This window comes from Heptranchias perlo, chromosome 35 (genome assembly GCF_035084215.1).
Source record: "Heptranchias perlo isolate sHepPer1 chromosome 35, sHepPer1.hap1, whole genome shotgun sequence".
In the NCBI taxonomy this organism is placed as follows: domain Eukaryota; kingdom Metazoa; phylum Chordata; class Chondrichthyes; order Hexanchiformes; family Hexanchidae; genus Heptranchias; species Heptranchias perlo.
The window spans coordinates 24,665,729-24,689,454 of NC_090359.1; the positions used below are offsets into that span (position 1 = coordinate 24,665,729).

The 23,726-nt window shown below is 48.2% G+C and overlaps 1 protein-coding gene across 2 annotated transcripts in view; it reads right to left on the minus strand.

Annotated features, from left to right (window-relative positions):
- LOC137302476 (arrestin red cell) overlaps positions 1-23,726 on the minus strand; it is a 107,387-nt gene that overhangs the window by 21,134 nt on the left and 62,527 nt on the right. For both annotated transcript variants that reach the window (XM_067972166.1, XM_067972165.1), the window contains one exon: positions 18,361-18,391. In XM_067972166.1, the coding sequence (XP_067828267.1) occupies positions 18,361-18,391 (31 nt within the window). The remainder of the gene's footprint in view (positions 1-18,360; positions 18,392-23,726) is intronic.

The following is a 23,726-nucleotide window of genomic DNA, read 5'->3' on the forward strand; positions in this document are numbered from 1 at the left end:
CTCCCCCCCCCCCCCCCCCCCCACCCCGCGAGGGATACCATCCCAAGGAAACCATTTAACCTCTTTTCTTTTCTCAAAGGGCCCAATCCGCTCCTTTTAAAGTTCACGGGCAGTGCAAGAGCATTGATGCAAACAAGCCAAGTTTCTTCTCAACTCCCTTCTCTCGAAGGAAAGGTCGAACAGAACTTGCTATTTCTACAGCGCCTTTCACGGCCTCGGGACGTCCCAAAGCGCTTTACGGCCAAATTAAGTACTTTTGAAGTGCAGTCACCAGTTGCAACGCAGGAGATGCAGCAGCCAATTTGCGCACAGCAAGATCCCACAAGCAGCAATGCTATAATTACTAGATAATCTGTTTCAGTGATGTTGGTTGAGGGATAAATATTGGCCCAGGACACCGGGGAGAACTCCCCCTGCTCTTCTTCAAAATAATGCCATGGGATCTTATGTTCCTAAAAGTACTTAATTGGCTGTAAAGCACTTTGGGACGCCCAGAGGCCGCGAAAGGAGCAAATTCTTACTCTTTCTTTCTTTGCTGTCGCGTGCGTCTCGGACCAAATCTAGGGGGGGTCTCAATTATCTGCCAATTCTATTACCCAACCCTGCGGAGGGTTTTGGGGCGGGGGGGGTGGTGGGGGGGGGAGGGGGAGGAGTGGTGAAGAGAGCAATTTTATGGCGGGTTAATGAGGTCCCGCTGATTACAATCCCAACTCCGATAGGTCTGCCTTGTGAAATGTATCATCGGATAATTTACCATTTGCGACAGCAACTTCTGTATTCAGCAACTCAAGCATTCAACCCAGGAGGAGAGGGGAGGGCAGTAGGGGCAAAACGTCACAGATTCCTGCAGAGACCGTGCAAGGACTGAGTCAACACGTGCACCCACTTACTCTTCAGTTACCAGTTTACGAGCATCTCTTTCACCTTCGCAAGGCGGGTTACTGGACAAGAAAGGCCCCCTCTGCTCGTTCCAGCTCATCTGGTTGGAAATATCCTACACTCCTTTCAGCATCCTGTTTCCCAAATGATTCCAGGGTTTCTGCCTCCACTAGAGTTTCTCCAGGAGTCAACTCCATTATTGACCATCGTGTGCGTGTAAAAAAAAAGTTCCCCGACATCAGCCCTAAACTTTACCCTTTGCTAGTTTGAATGTACGTCCCGTTTCCCATCCAGTTCTTGACTTGAGGTAGCGTTCTGATTTACCTCTTCCATATCCCCAGGAGGTCCCCTGCCAGTCATCGTCATTCGAGGCCGAGAAGCCTACGTTCCTCTGATCTTTCCTCGTAAAACGGCCCTCAGGAACGTAGGAACGGCAGGGTGGGTCCGTTCAGCCCCTCGAGCCTGTTCTGCCATCCAATGAGATCATGGCAGATCTGCAGCTCGACTCCATTTACCCGACTTTGTTCCATATCCCTCGATGCCCTTTACCGAACAAAAATCTATCTCGGTTTTGAAATTTTCAATAGACCCTCAGCCTCAACAGCTTTTTTGGGGTGGGGGGGGCGCCAGGAGAGAAAGAGAGTTCCAGATTTCCACTCCCCTTTGCGTGACGAAGTGCTTCCTGACATCGCCCCTGAACGGCCTGGCTCTAATTTTAAGGTTGTGCCCCCTTGTTCTAGACACTCCCACCAGAGGAAATAGTTTCTCTCTTTCTACCCTACCAAATCCTTTAATCATCTTAACCTCTCGATTAGATTACCCGTTAATCTTCTATATTCGAGGGAATACAAGCTTAGTCTATGCAACCTGTCCACATAATTTAATCCTTTTAGCCTAAGAGGCATCAGATTAGCGGTTTTTCTCTGCACTGCCTCCAGGACTCGTCTCTCGGTCACCAGAACTAGACACATAGTCAAGGAGTGGTCTGACCAGAAAACTGCACAGGCTCAGCATGGCTTCCTCTGACACTTACTAGGATTTAGCAATGAAGCCGAGCATTGTATTTGCTTTGTTGGATGTTGGTGCGCAGTGATCGTCACGGTAACCGACTGGAATTTCCTTATACCCTTTCATAGAAAGTTTACTGCACAGAAAGAGGCCGTTTGGCCCATCAAGTCCGTGCCGGCTCTATGCAAGAGCAATCCAGCTAATCCCACTCCCCCCACCCTATCCCTGTAGCCCTGCAAGTTTTTTTTTCCTTTCAAGTACTTATCCAGTTCCCTTTTGAAGGCCATGATTGAATCTGCCTCCACCACCCCCTCGGGCAGTGTATTCCGGATCCTAACCACTCGCTGCGTAAAAAAGTTTATCCTCATGTCACTGTCGGTTCTTTTGCCAATCACCTTAAATCTGTGCCCTCTGGTTCTCGACCCTTCCACCAATGGGAACAGTTTCTCTCCAACTACTCTGTCTGGACCCTTCATGATTTTGAATACCTCGATCAAATCTCCTCTCAACCTTCTCTGTTCCAAGGAGAACAACCCCAGCTTCTCCAGTCCACCCACGTAACTAAAGTCCCTCATCCCTGGAATCAGTCTCGTAAATCCTTTCTGCACCCTCTGTAAGCCCTTCAACATCTGTCAACTTCACCCTTGACTAGTTCACCACTCGTGGAATGCGAACACCACCCGTTTTCTTGCTTCCAATGTCCGCTCGTTTACCCTTCTCCCTGGTGAACTCACCTGCCTCTTTGCAGGTTTTAGCAAGTTCATTTGGTAGGCAACTCATCCAGTTTATTTAATTTTTTTTTTAAAAAGTGCACGACTATTTGTCTGTGGGAATGCAAGTGACCTCAGTGGGTCCATAGCGAGTGTCAGGTTGCAGCGTTAGGCCTATTAACATGGTGTTAAATTACTCTTTGGGACATGGCGGTGGGGCGAACATCAACGTTGGAAGAATAAGGAATCGGCCCCACCGGTCTGTCCTGGCCGTTCAGGAAGGTGTTAAAAGGTCCCATGGAACAATAGGAAGAGAAGCAGGGGGTTCACCCAGTGTCCTGGTCAACACTCCGCCCTCAACCAAACATCACTAAAAACAGATCAACTTGTTGCTCTTTAACGTCCACCCGAACAGGCAGACATCTGAAAGACGGCACCTCCGGCAGTGCTGCACTCCCTCCGTCCTGCACTGACGTGTCAGCATAGATTATGTGCTCAAGGCTCTGGCCTGAGGCGAGTGGGCTACTGTACCAACTCCACCAGACTGACACTAGGGGATGTCATTGTAATCTAACCCGCCTTTTTGTGGGGTGGGAGGGAAACACACTGAAATAAATGAACAGATAATCTGTTTTTTTTAAAAAAAGTGATATCGGTTGGTTGAAATATTGGCCAGGACATCGGGGAGTACTCCCCAGCTCTTCTACGAAATAAAGCGAGGGATTTTTTTTACACCCACTTGAGGGAGCAGACGGGGCCTGGGTTCAACATCTCATCTGAAGGACGGCACCTCCGACAGTGCAGCACTCCCTCACTACTGCACTGAAGCGTCGGCCTAGATTACGTCCTCAAGTCTCTGGAGTGGGGCTCGAACCCACTCCAGAGACTCGGAAACCAGCGTTCGACTTGATCCTGTCAGTTTGCTAGCCGGGGGAGGGGGGGTTGGGTTAAAATTACCCCCTAGGAGCAGAGCGTTATCTGCAGTAATCAGGCTCACCGAGATCACTGCATCAGTTGTGCAAAGCCAGTAAACGTAGACACAGGCAGCAGAAAGATACCTGGTTAAACATTTTTATGTCATAGCAGCATCTGACCACCAAATGACACTGTTGTCCAAGCACCCACCGTGAAAGTAGAACACAAAGGACCACATCACATCTACAACGTGCCTTTAATGTAGAAAAATGTTCCAAGGCACTTCACCACGGGAGAAAATGAACAGACAACAAGCCTGTGAGAGAAGGGTAGGAGAGGTGACTGAAAATGTGGTTGGAAATGGATTGGGAAGGTTTTTTTTCAAAAAAAGAAAGACGGGATAGAGAGGCGGAGGGCCTCGAGCAGATCTCCACTCTAATGTAAAAAGCTTCAGTTTCCCCGGTCGCTAAAGCCCTCTCATCCTCGGGAAGCAGCGGGTGAATTTACGCACACAGAGTCAGCCACCTGTACCTCTGCGTGAAACGCCCAGCTACTTCCGGCTATAGAATGAGGTCCCTTTCACAGTGCACTGCTGCCTCAGAGTGCAGTTCCGACTCATTACGATAAAGGTAAGCGAGGCAGGGCTGCCACGTCTGGAAGCTCCAAGAGCGCCCACTCCCAAAGAGGTCGTCTCCACTGGCCCCCAATGAAGCAACAGCAACAAAACAAATTGAATTTATATAGCGCCTATAATGTAGTAAATCGTCCCAAGGCGCTTCACAGGACAGTTATCAGATACCGAGCCACATAAGGAGATATTAGGAGAGGTGACCAAAAGCTTGGTCCAAGTGGTAGGTTTTAAAGAAAGAGCTTGGATTTATATTGTGTCTTTCACGGTCTCGGGATGTACCAAAGCACTTTACAGTCAATGAAGTACTTTTGAAGTGTCGCAATGCAGGAAACGTACTGGGAGTGGTCAGGCTAGATTTTGTGCTCAAGTCTCTGGAGCGGGACTCGAACCCACAACTTTTTGACTCCGAGACGAGAGAGAGAGAGCGCCACTGAGCCAGGGCTGTTTGAGATCTAATCAGCTGAAGGACTTTCTTCATTCAAGTATACCTCGTGAAAGTTGGTACTTGAAGTGCCTTGGATTAATTACCGATACAGCTGATTATTAATTTTAATTCAGCCCCAGAACAGAGGTCATAAGCAAAGGAATGATTCAGTCTTAAAGCAATACTCTCTGTGCAAAATATTCCCCGTTTCTCTCATTTTAAAAAAAAACCCCGGAAAAAGCGGGAACAGGGTACTGAGTTAGACGATCAGCCATGGTCATTTTGAATGGCGGAGCAGGCCCGAAGGGCCGAATGGCCTACTCCAGCTCCTATTTTCTATGTTTCTATTCCGAGTTACCTTGGTTTTAATACCCTGGACCCAATCTTGCTGGTAAAGTCATGGTCTGTTAACGATGCACTCTCATTACCGAGCAAGTCGGCCAGCAAGTTCAAGGGATTAAGAGATACGCCGTGAGTTGCAAATATCCAGAACTTGCTGGTCGATTTACGCTGCACCGTTAACCTCGCACAATTAGCATCTCGCCCTTCGCCTCCTTGTTATTAAGAACGTGCTGGATTTGCGCATTAATTGTTCATTGACCTCGCCACAGAAAGTTAAGTCTAGTAATTAATAGCATAAGTACCTTTTTAACGACGTGATAGTTGTTAATGACTGTCAATCAACCTCCCTGGCCCAGAAAGTGAACAATTTAAACTGTGGAATCTCATTCCTTCAAGTAGTGAATTCTTGTTGGAGACTTTTTTTAAAAATGTCCAATTTAAATGTTTCAAATTTTTTTTCACTTTTCCTGTGTCTCTTTTTTCCCCCCTCTCTTTATTTCTAGCTCCGTCCCTGATTCGTCTCTAATTCACCCTATTTCCTTCTCCGTCGTTCCTGTTTTTCCTCAATCCTTCACTCTCGTTGGTTAAGGGGAGACCCCGTTGGCCTCGCCGTTCGCTGAAGGTCCCAGATGCCCTCGCCACACCGCTATCAGCTCACACTTCCAGCAATTTGCAGCGCAAAAAAAAAATCTGAGCTGAAGGGAGAGGGAAAAGTCTAACTAACGGGGCTTCAGAATACAAACACAAGTAGTCAGCAATTCTACAGTATCAGGAGTCAGTTTGGACAGCGGCTGGTATCAAACTGATGCGTGCTGTAGTACAATTGATGACTTTTTGTGATTGTGTTCTACATGGCTCACCACATGGAACAGAGCGGGCCAGACTTACACCATGCCATCTAAACTAAAAACTAGTCAAGTAAAAGGACCAATTAATTATGAGGGAAGTTGGACCAATTCTCATTGGAAGAGGGGCTTCAAGGAGACTCGTTGAAAATGATCCATTTTTTTGTATTCACTCTCACTGGCAAGGCCGGCATTTATTGCCCATCCCTAGTTGCCCTGATTATCGCTGTTTGATACAGCGGAGTAGTTTGCTGGGCCACTGCAGAGGGCAGTTAAGAGTTAACCACATTGGTGTGGGACTGGAGTCCAGGGCGGGAAAGGACGGCAGGTTTCCTTCCCTAAAAGGGACACTAGTGAACCAGTTGGGTTTTTAACGACAATCAGGCAGCCTCCCGGTCACTTTTACTAATACTGGATTTTTATTTCCTAATTTATTAAAACCGAATTCAAATTCTCAAAATGGCACAGTGGGATTTGAACACAAGTTTGCTGCATTACTACTTCCGGCCTCTGGGCTACAAGTCCATTAACATAACCACTACAAAGTGGATTAACAGAGGAGGAGGAGTTGTGATTATCATAAGATAAATACAGACTTGGAAGGACGTTCAGCCCATCTTAGTACGCTCATCCATCCAGAATCACACTAAAGTCCCCAATCACAGTATTTAATGATTCAGTAAGTGATTCCATGGTTTGAGTTCGACTACCCTACCCAGAAGGCCATCCATTATGTTTATCTCTGCGTGTTTAAAAACCTGGCCCGAGTCCTAAATTTGCCTGTTAGTTGAGTGTTTCCAGCATCTTCTGTTTTCATTTCAAGAGTTTTAACGATGCTTTTACAATGTCGGTTTGAGGGGGGGGGTCTCGATGACAGACACACAATTCGCCCTCGCACTGCTAGGTTTTCTGAAAATAAAGATCCGATCTGCAGGGAACGGGCAGCATCATTGCGGCAAATGAATCTGCTGTTGGATCGATCGACTCTTGTACCCTTCTCCCCAGAGATAGAACGAGGGAAGCTGAACCCCCTCTCTCTAATATTGTTATAATTAATAAATGGAAGTGTTCAAAGAACCTGAAAAAAAACCACACAATTTTGCTTTAATGCCCCGACGATTTTGCTTGCAACAGTATCCTAGAGATTAATCTTTAATTCCTGGAGACTCCAGGACGATCCTGGAGGGTTGGTGACCCTCTAGGCTGCACTCTTGTTACAAACCCAGGTCTCTGTGTAACGCAGCGGAGCCCAGCAGGGCTGCAAGGGCTCGAATCCAAAACGGGAGATAAGTGTGGGGGGCTCTGGAGTCAGGTTCCAGGTAGACTGGGACAGTAACAGGTGAATGTTACAGGTGCAGTGACGGGCTCACCTATGAATGCCAGTGTGGGAGAATTGTGCATTGGCAGTAATGAGCCTCGAGGCAACAGTGGTTATCTGCTGTTCCCAGCTCTAATGTTAATCCGCCCCGAGGCCAAATGATTTAGATTTTGAACCACGGTTTAATTTTAATTGACAATGCCATGCTGCATTGTACTTTATGGATAGGGAAACGCGAGCATCTGTCTTACAATGGAGAGAGCGCAAAAGAGAAAAGGGAGAGAGAGAGAGAGAGAGAGAGAGAGAGCGCGAAAGAGAAAAGGGAGAGAGAGAGAGCGCGAAAGAGAAAAGGGAGAGAGAGAGAGAGAGAGAGAGCGCGCGAAAGAGAAAAGGGAGAGAGAGAGAGAGAGAGAGCGCGAAAGAGAAAAGGGAGAGAGAGAGAGAGAGAGAGAGCGCGAAAGAGAAAAGGGAGAGAGAGAGAGAGAGAGAGAGCGCGAAAGAGAAAAGGGAGAGAGAGAGAGAGAGAGAGAGCGCGAAAGAGAAAAGGGAGAGAGAGAGAGAGAGAGCGCGAAAGAGAAAAGGGAGAGAGAGAGAGAGAGAGAGCGCGAAAGAGAAAAGGGAGAGAGAGAGAGAGCGCGAAAGAGAAAAGGGAGAGAGAGAGAGAGAGAGAGAGAGCGCGAAAGAGAAAAGGGAGAGAGAGAGAGAGAGAGAGCGCGAAAGAGAAAAGGGAGAGAGAGAGAGAGAGAGAGAGAGAGAGCGCGAAAGAGAAAAGGGAGAGAGAGAGAGAGAGAGCGCGAAAGAGAAAAGGGAGAGAGAGAGCGCGCGTCAGAGAAAAGGGAGAGAGAGAGCGCGCGTCAGAGAAAAGGGAGAGAGAGAGCGTGCGTCAGAGAAAAGGGAGAGAGAGAGCGCGCGTCAGAGAAAAGGGAGAGAGAGAGCGCGCGTCAGAGAAAAAAAGGGAGAGAGAGCGCGCGTCAGAGAAAAAAAGGGAGAGAGAGCGCACGTCAGAGAAAAAAAGGGAGAGAGCGCGCGTCAGAGAAAAAAAGGGAGAGAGAGCGCGCGTCAGAGAAAAAAAGGGAGAGAGAGCGCGCGTCAGAGAAAAAAAAGGGAGAGAGAGCGCGCGTCAGAGAAAAAAGAGAGAGAGCGCGCGTCAGAGAAAAAAAAGGGAGAGAGAGCGCGCGTCAGAGAAAAAAGAGAGAGAGCGCGCGTCAGAGAAAAAAAGGGAGAGAGAGCGCGCGTCAGAGAAAAAAGAGAGAGAGCGCGCGTCAGAGAAAAAAAGGGAGAGAGCGCGCGTCAGAGAAAAAAAGGGAGAGAGCGCGCGTCAGAGAAAAAAAAGAGAGCGCGCGCGTCAGAAAAAAAGGGAGAGAGAGCGTGCGTCAGAGAAAAGAGAGCGCGCGCGTCAGAGAAAAAAGAGAGAGCGCGCGTCAGAGAAAAAAAGGGAGAGAGAGCGCGTCAGAGAAAAAAGGGAGAGAGAGAGCGCGTCAGAGAAAAAAAGGGAGAGAGAGCGCGTCAGAGAAAAAAAAGGGAGAGAGAGCGCGTCAGAGAAAAAAAGGGGGAGAGAGCGCGTCAGAGAAAAAAAGGGAGAGAGAGAGAGCGCGTCAGAGAAAAAAAGGGAGAGAGAGCGTCAAAGAGAAAAAAAGGGAGAGAGAGCGTCAAAGAGAAAAAAAGGGAGAGAGGGCGTGAAAGAGAAAAAAAGGGAGAGAGGGCGTGAAAGAGAAAAAAGAGAGAGGGCTTGAAAAAGGCGCACACACACACACACACACACACAAAGTTTGTCGCCTGTATCAGCATCACGAACGCGGAGAGGGGTCACACTGTTAAAGACACACTAGCTGAGGCAAAGAGTACTGCATCTTTTTATGGGAAAGAGAGGCAGATACAGGGCTATGGGATCAGTTTTGGATTGATACAGGGGTATGGGGAGAGCAGGGCAGTGGGATTAATTTTGGTTTGGTCTAGCAAAGAGCCAGCACACAGACACGATGGGCCAAATGGCCTCCTTCTGTGCTGTAAATAACTGTGGTTCTATATCTGTAATACATACAGCTGGGGGTGCAGGGACAGTGTTCATTTTTGACTAGTTTTATATTCCTCACAGGTGGACTTTAACGATTGAATTGGTTTAACAGTAAGGTTGGCAAGAGAGAGAGAGTAGAGGGAGAGAGAGTAGAGAGAGGAGAGAGAGAGAGAGAGTAGAGAAGAGAGAAAGAGAGAGAGAGAAAGAGAGAGGAGGAGAGAGAGAAAAGAGAGAGAAAAGAGAGAGAAAAGAGAGAGAAAAGAGAGAGAAAAGAGAGAGAGGAGAGAGCGGGGAGAGCGGGGAGAGCGGGGAGAGCGGGGAGAGCGGGGAGAGCGGGGAGAGCGGGGAGAGCGGGGAGAGCGGGGAGAGCGGGGAGAGCGGGGAGAGCGGGGAGAGCGGGGAGAGCGGGGAGAGCGGGGAGAGCGGGGAGAGCGGGGAGAGCGGGGAGAGCGGGGAGAGCGGGGAGAGCGGGGAGAGCGGGGAGAGCGGGGAGATACCATTCCATCTAGTTGTGCCCATCCTTACCCTGCTGAGCAAGAAAACCTCAAGAGGTTCAAATGATATCCCTGAAAAGAAAGTAAGACCTTTCACGACCTCTGGATATCCCAAAGAACTTCACAGCCAATGAAGTACTTTTGAAGTGTAGTCACTGTTGTAATGTAGGAAACGCAGGCAGCCAATTTGCACACAGCAAGATCCCATAATGATCGGATAATCTGTTTTAGTGAAATTGGTTGAGGGATAAATATTGAGCAGGACACAGGGGGAGAACTCACCCTGCTCTTCTTCGAAATTGTGCCATGGGATCTTTTACATCCACAGGCGGGGCCTCGGTTTAACGTCTCATCTGAAAGACGGCACTTCCAACAGTGCAGCACTCCCTCAGTACTGCACTGGGGAGCGTCAGCCTGGATTGTGTGCTCAAGTCTCTGGAGTGGGACTTGAACACACGACCTTCTGACGCAAGAGGCGAGAGAGTGGTACCCACTGGGCCAGGGCTGACACAGATGATGATTTGATGAATTGGGACAGATATTCTACAGGACACGGGACACTTAAACCAATGCACTTTATAGTGTTTCGTCAATGTGTTTCTCCCAATTATTGCATTCCTGGTGCTCCCACCACTTGTGACTGACCTACAGCCACTGGGAATGCATCACCACTCATAACACTGTCTCCAGACCCAACCCAAGTTTGGAAAGGGAAGGACTTACTCGGTCCCTTTGCAGTTCTAAACGGGCGCAACGTAAATCCTTCGCGACAATTCTGCCTTCCCTTTTGGAAAAGTGCATCGCTCACCAGACAAACACATTCAGACCTCTTAAAATGGCACAGGAGAAACATTGTGGGTCCCAGAATAGAGTGGGGAGGAAATAATACACGCACTGTGTGGTTTTGAACTGCACCGAGAACCCGGAAGCTGCTGCTGCTTGGTTCAATTCTCACCAACTCTTGACAAAAGCCGGGGCGAGTTATTTGTCTGCGCTGCAGAAACTGAATGTCAAGAAAAGGTTACTGATACAGGAATATTCGAATTCCTCCTGTTGCAGCTCAGCGTTGTGCACAATATAGAAAAACCACTCTCCGTAAATCCTCACAAATCTAAATGTCAAGGCTGCTGATTAGACAGCTGCAGAAGCTACAGAGATAATGCTCGGTGGGGTCCTTTCATCGAGTTAGCAGCTCTGACGTCAGACATCAATCATGTACCCTAACCACCCCGCAACTTCAGAAGCAGCGGGAGCCTGTTCTGTTAGAGGAAGCAGTGAGAGAGAAACAAACTCTCTCTCTCACACACACCAATAGTTGATACTTGCGTCAGCAGCAAATGCAAGTCATACAATTAAATATTTCAGTTTATTGAGCAGACATTTCCTGTTCTGCGTGAAAACAAGGCTCAAATCTATAACACAAGGGCCCTCAACCCAAATGCCTCATTTTTTTTTTCCCCCCTGAAGACCCATTTTTAACGGAACGGCACCACGGATGAGGGACTTCAGTTACGTGGAGACTCTGGAGAAGCTGGGGTTGTTCTCCCTAGAGCAGAGAAGGTAATGGGGAGATTTAACAGAGGCGTTCCAAATCACGAAGGGTTTTGATAGTTTCTCCTTGTTTACTCTGTTTCCACTGGCAGAAGGGTCGGTAACCAGAGGACACGGATTTAAGTTAATTGGCAAAAGAGTCAGAGGCGAGATGGAGAAGTTTTTTTTCACGTAGCAAGTTATGACTGCTTGGAATTCGCTGCCTGAAAGGGCGGTGGAAGCAGATTCAATAGTAACTTTCAAAAAGGGAATCGGATAAATACTTGAAGGGGAAAAATTTGCAGGGCTACGGGGAAAGAGAGTGGGACTAATTGGACAGCTCTCTCCAAGAGCCGGCACAGGCACGATGGGCCGAAAGGCCCCCCTTCTGTGCTGTAAGATTCCATGATTCTAGGTCAAGTTTGAGGAGAAACTTTCATTGCACGACACCACACTGGAGTGAAAGTCACAACCAATCCTCTCGATGCCACGATGCAAAACAGTCAGGCGAGTCACACACTCAGATACGCAGGCCGTAAACATCCTGCGTTTGGGGCGAGCTAGATAAAAATCGTTAGGATGGCCCCCACACTATCTTATACGCCCCCATTTCAGAGTAATTGTGGTTGAAGGCTTGCCTGCTGGTCACTAATCTCTTTATCGTGGACTACAGATAACAAGGTTGGTTTAGAAGAAAGCCATTTAATCAAGGGTTGCCAACCCTCCAGGATTGGCCTGGAGTCTCCAGGAATTTAAGTTTGATCTCCAGGACACTGCTATGAGTAAATACCCAGGGAGAGAGAAAAAAAGTCATAGGGGCATTAAAAAAATGTGTTTGCATTCATTTTTTTTTAACACTTCTGTTTAAGAACATAAGAAATAGGAGCAGGAGTAGGCCATACGGCCACCCGAGCCTGCTCCGCCATTCAATCAGATCATGGCTGATCTTCAACCTCAACTCCACTTTCCCGCCCGATCCCCGTATCCCTCGATTCCCCTAGAGTCCAAAAATCTATCCATCTCAATATATACTCAACGACTCAGCATCCACAGCCCTCTGGGGTAGAGAATTCCAAAGATTCACAACCCTCTGAGTGAAGAAATTCCTCCTCATCTCAGTCCTAAACGGCCGACCCCTTATCCTGCGACTATGCCCCCTAGTTCTAGACTCTCCAGCCAGGGGAAACAGCCTCTCAGCATCTACCCTGTCAAGCCCCCTCAGAATAGTGTATGTTTCAATGAGATCACCTCTCATTCTTCTAAACTCCAGAGAGAAGAGGCCCATTCTACTCAATCTCTCCTCATAGGACAACCCTCTCATCCCAGGAATCAATCTAGTGAACCTTCGTTGCATCGCCTCTAAGGCGAGCACATCCTTCCTTAGATAAGGAGACCAAAACTGTACACAGTACTCCAGGTGAGGTCTCATCAAAGCCCTGTACAATTGTATTAAGACTTCCTTACTCTTGTACTCCAACCCCCTTGCAATAAAGGCCAACATGCTTCCTAATTGCCTGCTAACTTTTTGTGTTTCTAACTGTTTATTAGTTATAAAAATATTAAATGGGAGAAAGTAGGCTGTTTGACTGACAGTCGAGAACCATCCAATCCGGTAATGAGTCTTTCCAATCGGCAGGAGAAGGCGGTGCCTCGTGAGGATGGATGTGTTGGGCGACCAATGGCGGGGGTGTGGGGGCGGGGCAGTTGGAGACGGGAGGTCACGTGATGAAACTTCCAGGAATACTTTCAACCAGAGCTGGCGACCCTAATTCGATCCCAAACCTCCCGTCCTCCCCGTGACGGTACCGAGCAGCAGCTTAAATGAGCCCAGTGCCCTGGCATCGATCACCCTTCCTGGAAACCTGCTCCAGCTGTCGACCGACCTCAGAGTTTGAAAATAAACACTTCCTGGCACCTGCCCACAGGCCCGACCCTGTGCCCTCTTCTCTCCTCCTGCTGCTTTATCTGAAGTGTTGCTTCAGGATTATTTTCTCTATCCAACGAATTTACTCTCGAGCGCAGGCACAAGCAGCAGCCACTTTACGCACAGCAAGGCCCCACAACGAGGTGAACCACTAATTAATCTGGTGTTGGTTGAGGGAGGAGAGGGAGTTAATCAGGACACCAGAGCTCGTCAAATACTGCCATGGGATCTGTCCGCTGAACCATCGAGGCACACAGACGGCAGGGTTTTGGGGTTTAAATGTTTCATCCGAAAGACGGCACTTCCGACAGTGCAGGGCTCTCTCGGTACTGCACTGGAGTGTTGGCCTAGAATTTGTTCTCCCAAGTCTCCGGAGTTGGGGTTTGAACCCACGACACTCTGATTCGAGAGTGCGACCCACTGAGTCAAGCTAGCTGGCAAACCTGTAAGCCCAGGACTTGCGGTTAAATGTTACGTTACCACCTGCAGTATAACGATGGTCATCAAATGGACTCTAGGTTGGAAACAATACATTTTAAGCCACTACCACCGCCACTTCTGCTGCTCACTGATTCCCAAACACAACTCCGCTTTCCTGGAACTGCATCAAAGCCACTTTCAGAATGGACAGCTGTGCAGCATCTACTCATAGTTTTCCAGCTCCCGAAACGTTCAACTCTCAGCTTCACTAACTCAAAATAAGGTCACTTCAGAACAGCAATAAAGTTAAACTCTGGCCAAAGGCATCTTCCAAACTGCAGAATCTTTCGTTTGGACGTGCGGCAAGGAACCATCAACTTCTCTGAATACTTGTTAACAGAGGGCTGGCTCACAGATCAGGTACAGCACGGGTTAGATGCAAAGTAAAGCTCCCTCGACACTGCCCAATCAAATACACCCAGGGAACGTACAGCATGGGTTAGATACAGAGTAAAGCTCCCTCGACACTGTCCCATCAAACACTCCCAGGGCAGGTACAGCACGGGTTAGATACAGAGTAAAGCTCCCTCTACACTGTCCCATCAAACACTCCCAGGGCAGGTACAGCACGGGGTTAGATACAGAGTAAAGCTCCCTCTACACTGTCCCATCAAACACTCCCAGGGCAGGTACAGCATGGGTTAGATACAGAGTAAAGCTCCCTCGACACTGTCCCATCAAACACTCCCAGGGCAGGTACAGCACGGGTTAGATACAGAGTAAAGCTCCCTCTACACTATCCCAGCAAACACTCCCAGGGCAGGTACAGCACGGGTTAGATACAGAGTAAAGCTCCCTCTACACTATCCCAGCAAACACTCCCAGGGCAGGTACAGCACGGGTTAGATACAGAGTAAAGCTCCCTCTACACTGTCCCATCAAACACTCCCAGGGCAGGTACAGCACGGGTTAGATACAGAGTAAAGCTCCCTCTACACTGTCCCACCATTGCTCTGACCAAACCTCAGAAGAGTGTCCCCTACTGCCCAGTAGGGGCTCAGTGGGCAGCACTCTCATCTCAGAAGCCGAAGGTTGCGGGTTCCAGCCCCACTCCAGATACTTGAGCACATAATCCAGGCTGAAACTCCAGTGCAGTACTGAGCGTGTGCTGCATTCTAGGAGGCGCCACCCTTTAGATGAGACGTTAAAACAGATACCTCGCCCACCCATTCAGGCGGATGTAAAAGAGCCCATGCCGCTGCTCAGACAGCAGGGAGTTCTGCCAGCGGCCTCCCCCTCTCGTACCACCGCCAAAATACGTCATTTATCTCATTGCTGTTTGTGGGGACTTACTGTGCACACGTTAGCTGCCAAGTTAGCCTACATAGCAACAATGACTAATGCTTTGTCTACCTTTTAAACAATGATGCTTAAATCTACCCTGGACACTGCTCTCAAATACCTAGATTGGGAGAAAAAGATCGAGGAGACACAATGAAAGCAAATGAATTTCAGGGAATCTTGCTGTGCAGGATAGAGCCTCAAGACCAGGAATCGTCCGGCCCACTCTTCTCCAACATGTTACTGTGCTTCAGAAGGCTGGGCTCCCAAAACTACAGACATGGGACCAGCAGTGGGCCATTCAGCCCTTCGAGCCTGTTCCGCCATTCTATCAGATCTTAATTCCATCTACCCACCTTGGTTCCGTATCCCTTAATACCCTTGCATAAAAAACAAATCTATCAATCTCAGTTTTTAAATTTTCAATTGACCGCCCCCACTCTAGCCTCTACAGCTTTTTTTTTTGGGGGGGGGCGAGGAGCGAGAGAGTTCCAGATTTCCACTCCCCTTTGTGTGAAGAAGTGCTTCCTGACATCACCCCTGATCGGCCTGGCTCTAATTTTAAGGTTATGCCCCCTTGTTCTGGACTCCCCCCACCCCAACACTGGTAGAAATAAGATGGATAGGAGAGAAACTATCAAATCCATATCACGAATACAGCATTTATTGCAATTTAATACAGCATAAAGTCAATTGCATCGCAGTGCATAAATAGCCTTATTGATTAACAGTCTGTTTACAAAGCGTTAACTAGCCAGTGTCTCGAGCAGTATCTCTGTTTAGCAGTGTTGTGACGGTGCTGCCTTCTTTCTTGGCTGGGATATAGATTAAGGAAAGCTCGGCTACTGATTATTTAAAAAGAAAACCCTAAACACTGCTGCCAAAACCCACAGTAATATCAGGAATAAACAAAATATACCACAGTCTCCTGGAACAGGCCGCGACAAGGGAATCACAGCCAAAGGAATAGCTGAAGGCAACTCCCACACCTCCCAGAGCAGCTCCATCCAACTGGAAATTCAAGTCTGTCACACATGGTGCAAACACTTCCTTTTTGTACTGTTCTCTCTTCTTCTCCGTCCCCTTCGTTTTTTTCCCCCCCCTCTGCTCTGCATGGCTCTCACTGGGGAGCTCTAGTGGCCATTCTTCGTACATGAATCTAGGCGCTATTCGACCAAGGGAGGAAGTTGTCTCAGGTGGCCCCTTTCCCATCTTCACCCAATGTCCACACACACACACTCACACAAAGCAGGGTTTGCAGGACAGCGATTAATGCAGATGCTGAAACAACGGATGAACGGACACCGCGCAACAATCGCCAAACAGGAGGGTTCCCTCCCTGTCGGGGAACACTTCAGCAGTCAAGGACATTCAGCCACCGACCTTCGGGTAAGCATACTCCAAGGCGGCCTTCGAGACACACGACAACGCAAAATCGTCGAGCAGAAATTGATAGCCAAGTTCCGCACCCATGAGGACGGCCTCAACCGGGATCTTGGGTTCATGTCACACTACACGTAACCCCACCAGCGAACAAATGTTATCTGTTTTTAATATAACGGGTCATTGACTGTCTTCCTTCTCTCTTTTTTTGGGGGGGGGTTTGTATATTCGGTGGCCTTTTAGGTGACACCTTTCTGTCTGCTCACTGTGATTGCCTTGGCAACGGGCAGTAATCACCAGGCATTGTTCTGTGATTTTCAAATGCGAAGGATTCGAAAATGTCATTTCCACACCGTTCACCTGAGGAAGGAGGAAGCCTCCGAAAGCTTGTGGAATTTAAAATAAATTTGTTGGACTATAACTTGGTGTTGTAAAATTGTTTACAATTGTCAACCCCAGTCCATCACCGGCATCTCCACATCATTAAAAGTGGGGGGGGGGGCCCTTGCTGATTTCCACCCCCCCACCAGCCCAGAAGCACTAAGGTATATTGTAGAATCTTCCCCCACCCACCCCACTACTGTCCTGGTATAGACCAGCTAACCAGCACACACAGTGGGAACGTCTCTGGGCTGCACGGCTTCATACCATACCGAGCCACTGAGATGGAAGAATATTCCAATCACTTCAAAACCCATCTTACTTGGAACGGTGGGTTCACAGCTCCCAGAGTTAGCTCCCAAAGCTCTCAATCGAGGAGAGAGAGAGAGTTCAAACGATGGGACTCTATACTTCGATTTCTTTAAAAGGAGAAAAGGACTTTCAGCCAACGTGGCTGAAACCCTTCCGCAATTTGGCAGCACCGAGGAAACTTACCAAATTGAAACGAGGCTTCTTTCTGCTACTTCAGGTTCTATTTGGTTTTCAGAACCTTTCGGCAAAGCATAGGAGAGAGCGATCTAAACGATAGCGAACCCGGTGGAAAAAGGTCAACCCAGGACCCGACACCCAAGGAAACCATGAGAAGGGGGCCAAGGGGGCCACAGGTTGAAGTTAGGACAAGGCTAACAAAAATCTATCAATCTCGGTATCGAAATGTTCAATTGACCCCCCAGCCGAGAGTTCCAGATTTCCACTCCCCTGAAAGGCCTGGCTCTAATTTTAAGGTTATGCTCCCTTGTTCTGGACTCTCCCCCCACCCCCCTCCAACTGGAGGAAATTGTTTCTCCCTCTCTGGCCCCATCAACTCTTTTAATCACCTTAAACACCAGATGGAGAGATGAGCTAAAGAGGTGCCGAATGTCCTTCCTCAGCCCAATTTATCTTTTGAAATATTAGACCATTTGCTTACTCCTCTCCCCATCACATTTCTTCAGAACCAGCTTCCCTTCACTATTGGTTTCCAACTCCACTTTATGATAAAAGGCAGAATTCGCCCATGTTCCTGAGCGAACGTCAGCAACAAAAAACAAGGGGGAAAAAAATGACCTTTCCTCTACCAATTTTTAACCCGTCTTTCTTTCTTTCTCTCTCTCTCTGCCAAGAAACAAATATCTCAAGTCAAACAAACATAGCTCTCAGGAAATCAAGCAGAAACCTTCTTTTTCTTGGGACAACAGCAAAGATGCAATGCAATTTGCAACAGATGGTTCACCAGTATCATGTACACTATTGGCTCAGTGGCAGCAGTCACTATGAGTCAGAAGGTCATGGGTTCAAGTCCCACTCCAGAGACTTGAGCACGTAATCTAGGCCGACAATCCCAGTGCAGTACGGGGGGGAGCGCTGCGCTCTCAGTGGGTGCTGCCTTTCGGATGACGGAGGCCTCGTCTGCCTGTTCCGGCGGAAGTATAAAGATCCCACGGCCACTATTCGAAGAAGAGCAGGGGAGTTCTCCCTGCTGTCCTGAGCCAATATTTATCCCACCACCAACAGCAAAACAAACTATCTGGTCACTTATCTCATTTGCTGTTTGTGGGATCTTGCTGTGCACGTATTGGCTGCCACGTTTCCTACGTTACAATGGTGACTGCACTTCAAAAGTACTTAATTGGCTGTAAAGCGCTTTGGGACGTCCCGAGGACATGAAAGGCGCTATAGAAATGAAAGTCCTTTCCTTGTATTCCAAGGCATGGAGCTGACTTTGCGACATACAGGAACACACAAAGAACAATCCTCTTACCTTGCAATTGGGACTGGACTTTTTAAACACTCTGAAAAAGAGAAAGAAAATTGAACGCAAGTTAGTGTACATGTTCCAGTCATCACAAAATACAACTTGGCAGAGCAATTTATGGGTGGAATCACTTCGTGCTTTCCTCCCATACCCAATAGGGCACAACATAGCTACATGCACGCTGACCTGAACGGCACAGGCCACCTGTGGTTGGGTCAGTCGAGATCGGGTAATTCAACACCGATCGGGGATCGAGCCGACGGTTTTCACTGTTTCCGTAGCTGAGTTTATCAGCACACTTTTCTTTGTCGATCGTTATCCACTACGACTGAGCACAGAGCGATCTTCCCACCATCTAACCCCCCCCCACAACAAACGAACATCGAGGGAGCGCTGCTTTCTCAAACAGAAATGGATTCATGTTACAAATCAAAAAAGGACAGTCAACAACAACTTGCACTTAATACAGCGCCTTCAACGTCGTAAGACGTCCCAAGGCGCTTCACAAAAAAAATCGACACCGAGCCCACGTAAGGAGATACAGGGACAGGTAAGAGGTAAGTTTCAAAGGAGAATCTTAAAAAAGGAGAGCGAGATGGAGAGATTTGGCATGGGAATTCTACAGCTTACTCCTAGCTGGCTGAAGGCACGGCCGCCAACGATAGGGATAAGATCGCCCTGCTTCCATTACAGAACGAGGAGTTACAACAGCTGAAGAAAGACTATTTGTTGACAGTGCCATATTACAAAGCCCAGGGTAACAGTATTGACACAAGGCAAAAGTCAATAAGCAGGCATTAGGGAAGGAACAAAATTTATTGGTATCCTCATAGCAGTTACCTGCTGCTTTTGGTTATTAAAAGCACTTAGCATGATATACGAGCTGTTTTAACATTGCTGCCAAGTTCACAGGCTGTGCTGTAGCGTACACACAACAGCTGCCAAGCTGGCCAGAGGCACAAGGCATGTCGTATTTCTGTTTGCAACAGCAGGTGCTTTTACACGGAGAGCGCACAAGCGGACAGTGAGCGCAGGGTTCTGACGCCCATCGGCCGAGCCGGCGGATATATTAAACAGCCTGCCCGGTCCTGTTGAGCGACTGTACGCGGCCATGTTCTCACAGGTTACATAGAATTTTACAGCACAGAAACAGGCCATTCGGCCCAACTGGTCTATGCTCCACACGAGCCTCCTCCCCCCCCCCCCTACTGCATCTCACCCTATCAGCATATCCTTCTATTCCCCTCTCCCTCGTGTACTTCTTTAGCTTCCTCTTAAATGCATCCGTGCTATTCGCCTCAACTACTCCTTGTGGGAGCGAGTTCCACATTCTCACCACTCTCTGGGTAAAGAAGTTTCTCCTGAATTCCCTACTGGATTTATGGTGACTATCTTATATTTATGGCCTCTAGTTTTGGACACCCCCACAAGGGGAATATTTTTTTTTTTAAAAACATCTCTGTCTACCCTATTAAGCCCATTCATAATTTCAAAGACCTCTATCAGGTCACCCTTCAGCCTTCTGCTTTCTAGAGAAAAAGAGCCCCAGTCTGTTCAGTCTTTCCTGGTAGTTATGACCTCTCAGTTCTGGTATCATCCTTGTAAACAACCTGACCGGTCCTGTTCAGTGACAGTTACGTTCTCGTACGATACATAACAACTTGCATTTATATAGCACCTTTAACGTAGTAAAACCTCCCAAGGCGCTTTACAAGAGCGATGTCAGACACTAAGCCAAAAAGGAGACATCAGGACAGGTGACCAAAAGCTTGGTCAAAAGAGGTAGGTTTTAAGGAGGGTCTTAAAGGAGGAGAGCGGGGCGATGAGTTTTCGGGAGGAAATTCCGAGGCGGCTGGAGGCATGGCCACCAATGGCGGGACGAAGGGAAGGGGCGGGGGAAAAAAAAAAAGAGATGGACACGAGGCCAGAGTTGGAGGAACGCAGAGATCTCGGAGGGTTGTAGGAGGTTACAGAGATAGGGAGGAGCGAGGGATTTGAAATCAAGTGAGAATTTTTTTTTTTTTTAAATCGAGGCGTTGGTGCGAGTTAGGATACGGGGCAGCAGAATTTTGGATGAGCTCAAATTTAATGGAGGGTGGAAGATGGGGGGGGCCGGCCAGGAGAGCATTGGAATAGTCGAGTCCAGAGGTGAACAAAGGCACGGACGAGGGTTTGGGAAGCTGAGGCAGCGGCAGAGGCGGGCGATGTTAGAGGTGGAAGTAGACGGTCTTGGTTAATGGAGAGGACATGGGGGTCGGAACCTCAGCTCAGGGTCAAGCAGGACGCCGAGGTTACATACAGTCTGATTCCACCACAGTCGTCAGGGTCAGTTAATAGGACCCACACATAGCCTGACCACCAAGCCCAGAGTGAAGGTTACCTTTTAAAGCAGCTCCCTGACGCACAGAATAGATTTTCAAACACAAGATCTACTGCCTTTTCATTTACGAGTGCCAAAGTTTAATCCGCACTTACTGCCAATGACCCATTTCAACACAAGCTGTTTTGTTTTCTACTGCTTTGATCAATAAAGCCATAAATTCCAAGCAGTGCGTCCGTGTGGCTTTTGACAGAACGATAACCAGTTTTAATTGCACTTGTCCTTTCTGCTCTGCTGGCATCCCTTCCCACCTGCCTCATCCAGTCACAGTGAGGCCAGCCATCGGACAACCTGCTCAGGATAAAATAGGAACAATGAGGAGGCCACTCAGCCCCTCGAACCTGCCCCACCATTCAATCAGATCATGGCTGACCTGCACCTCAACTCCATATCCCTCCGTACCCTTACCTAACAAAAATCTATTGATCTCAAGTCTTGAAAGCTCTAATCGACCCCCAGCATCCACAGGCTTTTTTTTTGGGGGGGTGGGGGGGGTTGCAGAGAAAGAGATTTCCAGATTTTCACTACTCTGTGAAAATGCTTCCTGATTTCCCTCCTGAATGGCCTGGCTCTAATTTTATTATGTCCCTTTGTTCTTGATTTTCCCCCTCCCACTCCCCAAGATAAAAACAGAAAATTGCTGCAAACACTCAGCAGGTCAGGCAGCATCTCTGGTCTTTCTTAGGGATGTTAAACCGAGGCCCCGTCTGCCCTCTCAGGTGGACGTAAATGATCCCATTGCACTATTTCGAAGAGGCGGCAGGGGAGCCTGGTGTCCAGGCCAATATGTATACCTCAACCAGCACCGAAAAACAGATTATCTGGTCATTATCACATTGCTGTTTGTGGGATCTTGCTGTGCGCAAATTGGCTGCCTTGTTTCCTATATTACAACAGCGACTGCACACTTCAAAAAAAAAAAAACACTTTCATTGGCTGTAAAGCACTTTGGGACGTTCTGGGGTCATGAAAGGCGCTATATAAATGCAAGTGTTCCTCTTAGATGAGTAGGGACTGGACAAGGGGAGAAAATACAATGGAGTTAAGAGAAGAGGGACAGTCGTGTTTGTGGATCTTGGGGGGAGGGGGTGGATAGAAACCGGCTGGGTGGGGGTTGGAGGACTGTGAGGTTGGAGGCCATAGGGGGAAGATCTCCAGAGAAGATGATGAGGTCAGTGATGCTCCAGGAGATGATGGGGGGGGGTCACAGGGAGGTGGGATCCCACAGGACACAAGAGGCAGGGGAAAAGCTAGCTCAACGTTCAAACTGTCCAGCCCAAAGCCAGAGAGGTGTTAGAGAGAAACTATTTCCTCTAGTGTGGAATTCCAGAACGAGGGGGCATAACCTTAAAATTAGAGCCGGGCCGTTCAGGGGTGATGTCAGGAAGCACTTCTTCACACAAAAGGGTAGTGGAAATCTGGAACTCTCTCCCCCAAAATGCTGTTGAGGCTGGGGGTCAATTGAAAATGTCAAAACTGAGATTGATAGATTTTTGTTGGGTGAAGTATTAAGGGTTACGGAACCAAGACAGGTAGATGGGAGTTAAGATTATAGATCAGCCATGATGATCTAATTGAATGGCGGAACAGGCTCGAGGGGCTGAATGGCTACGAGCTCCCGAGAGGCGCCTGCAGCCCCGAGCGTATGCCCAGAAGCAGTTACGTCAGAACGACCCCCTTACCCGTAACAAGAGCACAGAAAACAAAGGGGGTTATTAGCACTCCAGGGCTGGTCGGATTTCCACAAGAAAGGAAACAGGCTACGAGGCGAGAGAAATTAAATTGCAGCCCCGGTATTCGTTTTATTATTGAGCACAATATTAAAAGAGCAAATGGGACGGGAGAGCAATAGAGTGGTTAGATGACGCCAAGATGGGTTGGTCACATTTAGTTGACCCCATTTATAGGGCAAGTTAATTCAAATGATTTGCTGCATCACTGAATATTTTAGAGTGACGCCTTATACCTTTCGCTCTTCATTTCGTTCTGGAGGATAGGCTTTTTTTTTTAAATTATTTGATCTCAGGACGTACGCGACGCTGGTAAGGCCACATTTACAGCCTGGTTGTCCTGAGGTGGTGGGCCTTCGCGTTTTGTCGCAATGCTTCTTCAAACTGGGTGTCCACTTCGGAGGGCATTAAGGGTCAGTTGTAATAAGTGCGGGACTGGAGTCAGGCGCGGGCCCACACGCGGTCGGCATGGCAAAACCAACTGCTCCACCAACACAAATTATTCACAATGGAAATGGAATTATTACAGAAAATTCTTGCCAGGAGCCGAATCCACGTGAATCTGGTCACCAGGAAGGAGGTAATTGCTCCGGAGAGAGCGCGCGGAGAAGATTTACAAGAATGTTGCCAGGGCTTGAAAATTGCAGCTGCGAGGAGAGATTGGATAGGCTGGGGTTGTTTTCCTTGGAGCAGAGGAGGCTGAGGGGGGACTTGATTGAGGTGTACAAAATTATGAGGGGCCTGGATAGAGTAGACTGGAAGTACCCGTTTCCCCGAGCGGAGAGTTCAAGAACTAGAGGACACAGGTTTAAGCTGATTGGCAGAAGGATTAGAGGGGACATGAGGAAAAGCTTTTTTTTACCCAGATGGTGGTGGGTGTATGGAATTCACTGCCCGAATTGGTGGTAGAGGCAGGGACCCTCAACTCTTTTAAAAAGTACCTGGACCTGCACCTAAAGTGCTGTAAGCTGCAGGACTACGGATCGGGTGCTGGAAGGTGGGATTAGAATGGGCACCTGGTTGTTCTTCGAGCCGGCGCGGACACGGTGGGCCGAATGGCCCCCTTCTGCGCTGTATCTTTTCTACGGTTCTATGAATCACTATCGTCCTTCCCATCGTCTAATTACACAAGCCATTTTTTTTTTTTTTAAAAAGCGTATTTTATAATGAGTCTCACATTTAGCATGCACGGCAATTGTGAAATTTACAGCGTATCACACTTTGTTTTTGTGGAGGGGAGGGGGAATTGAAATTGGAATAGG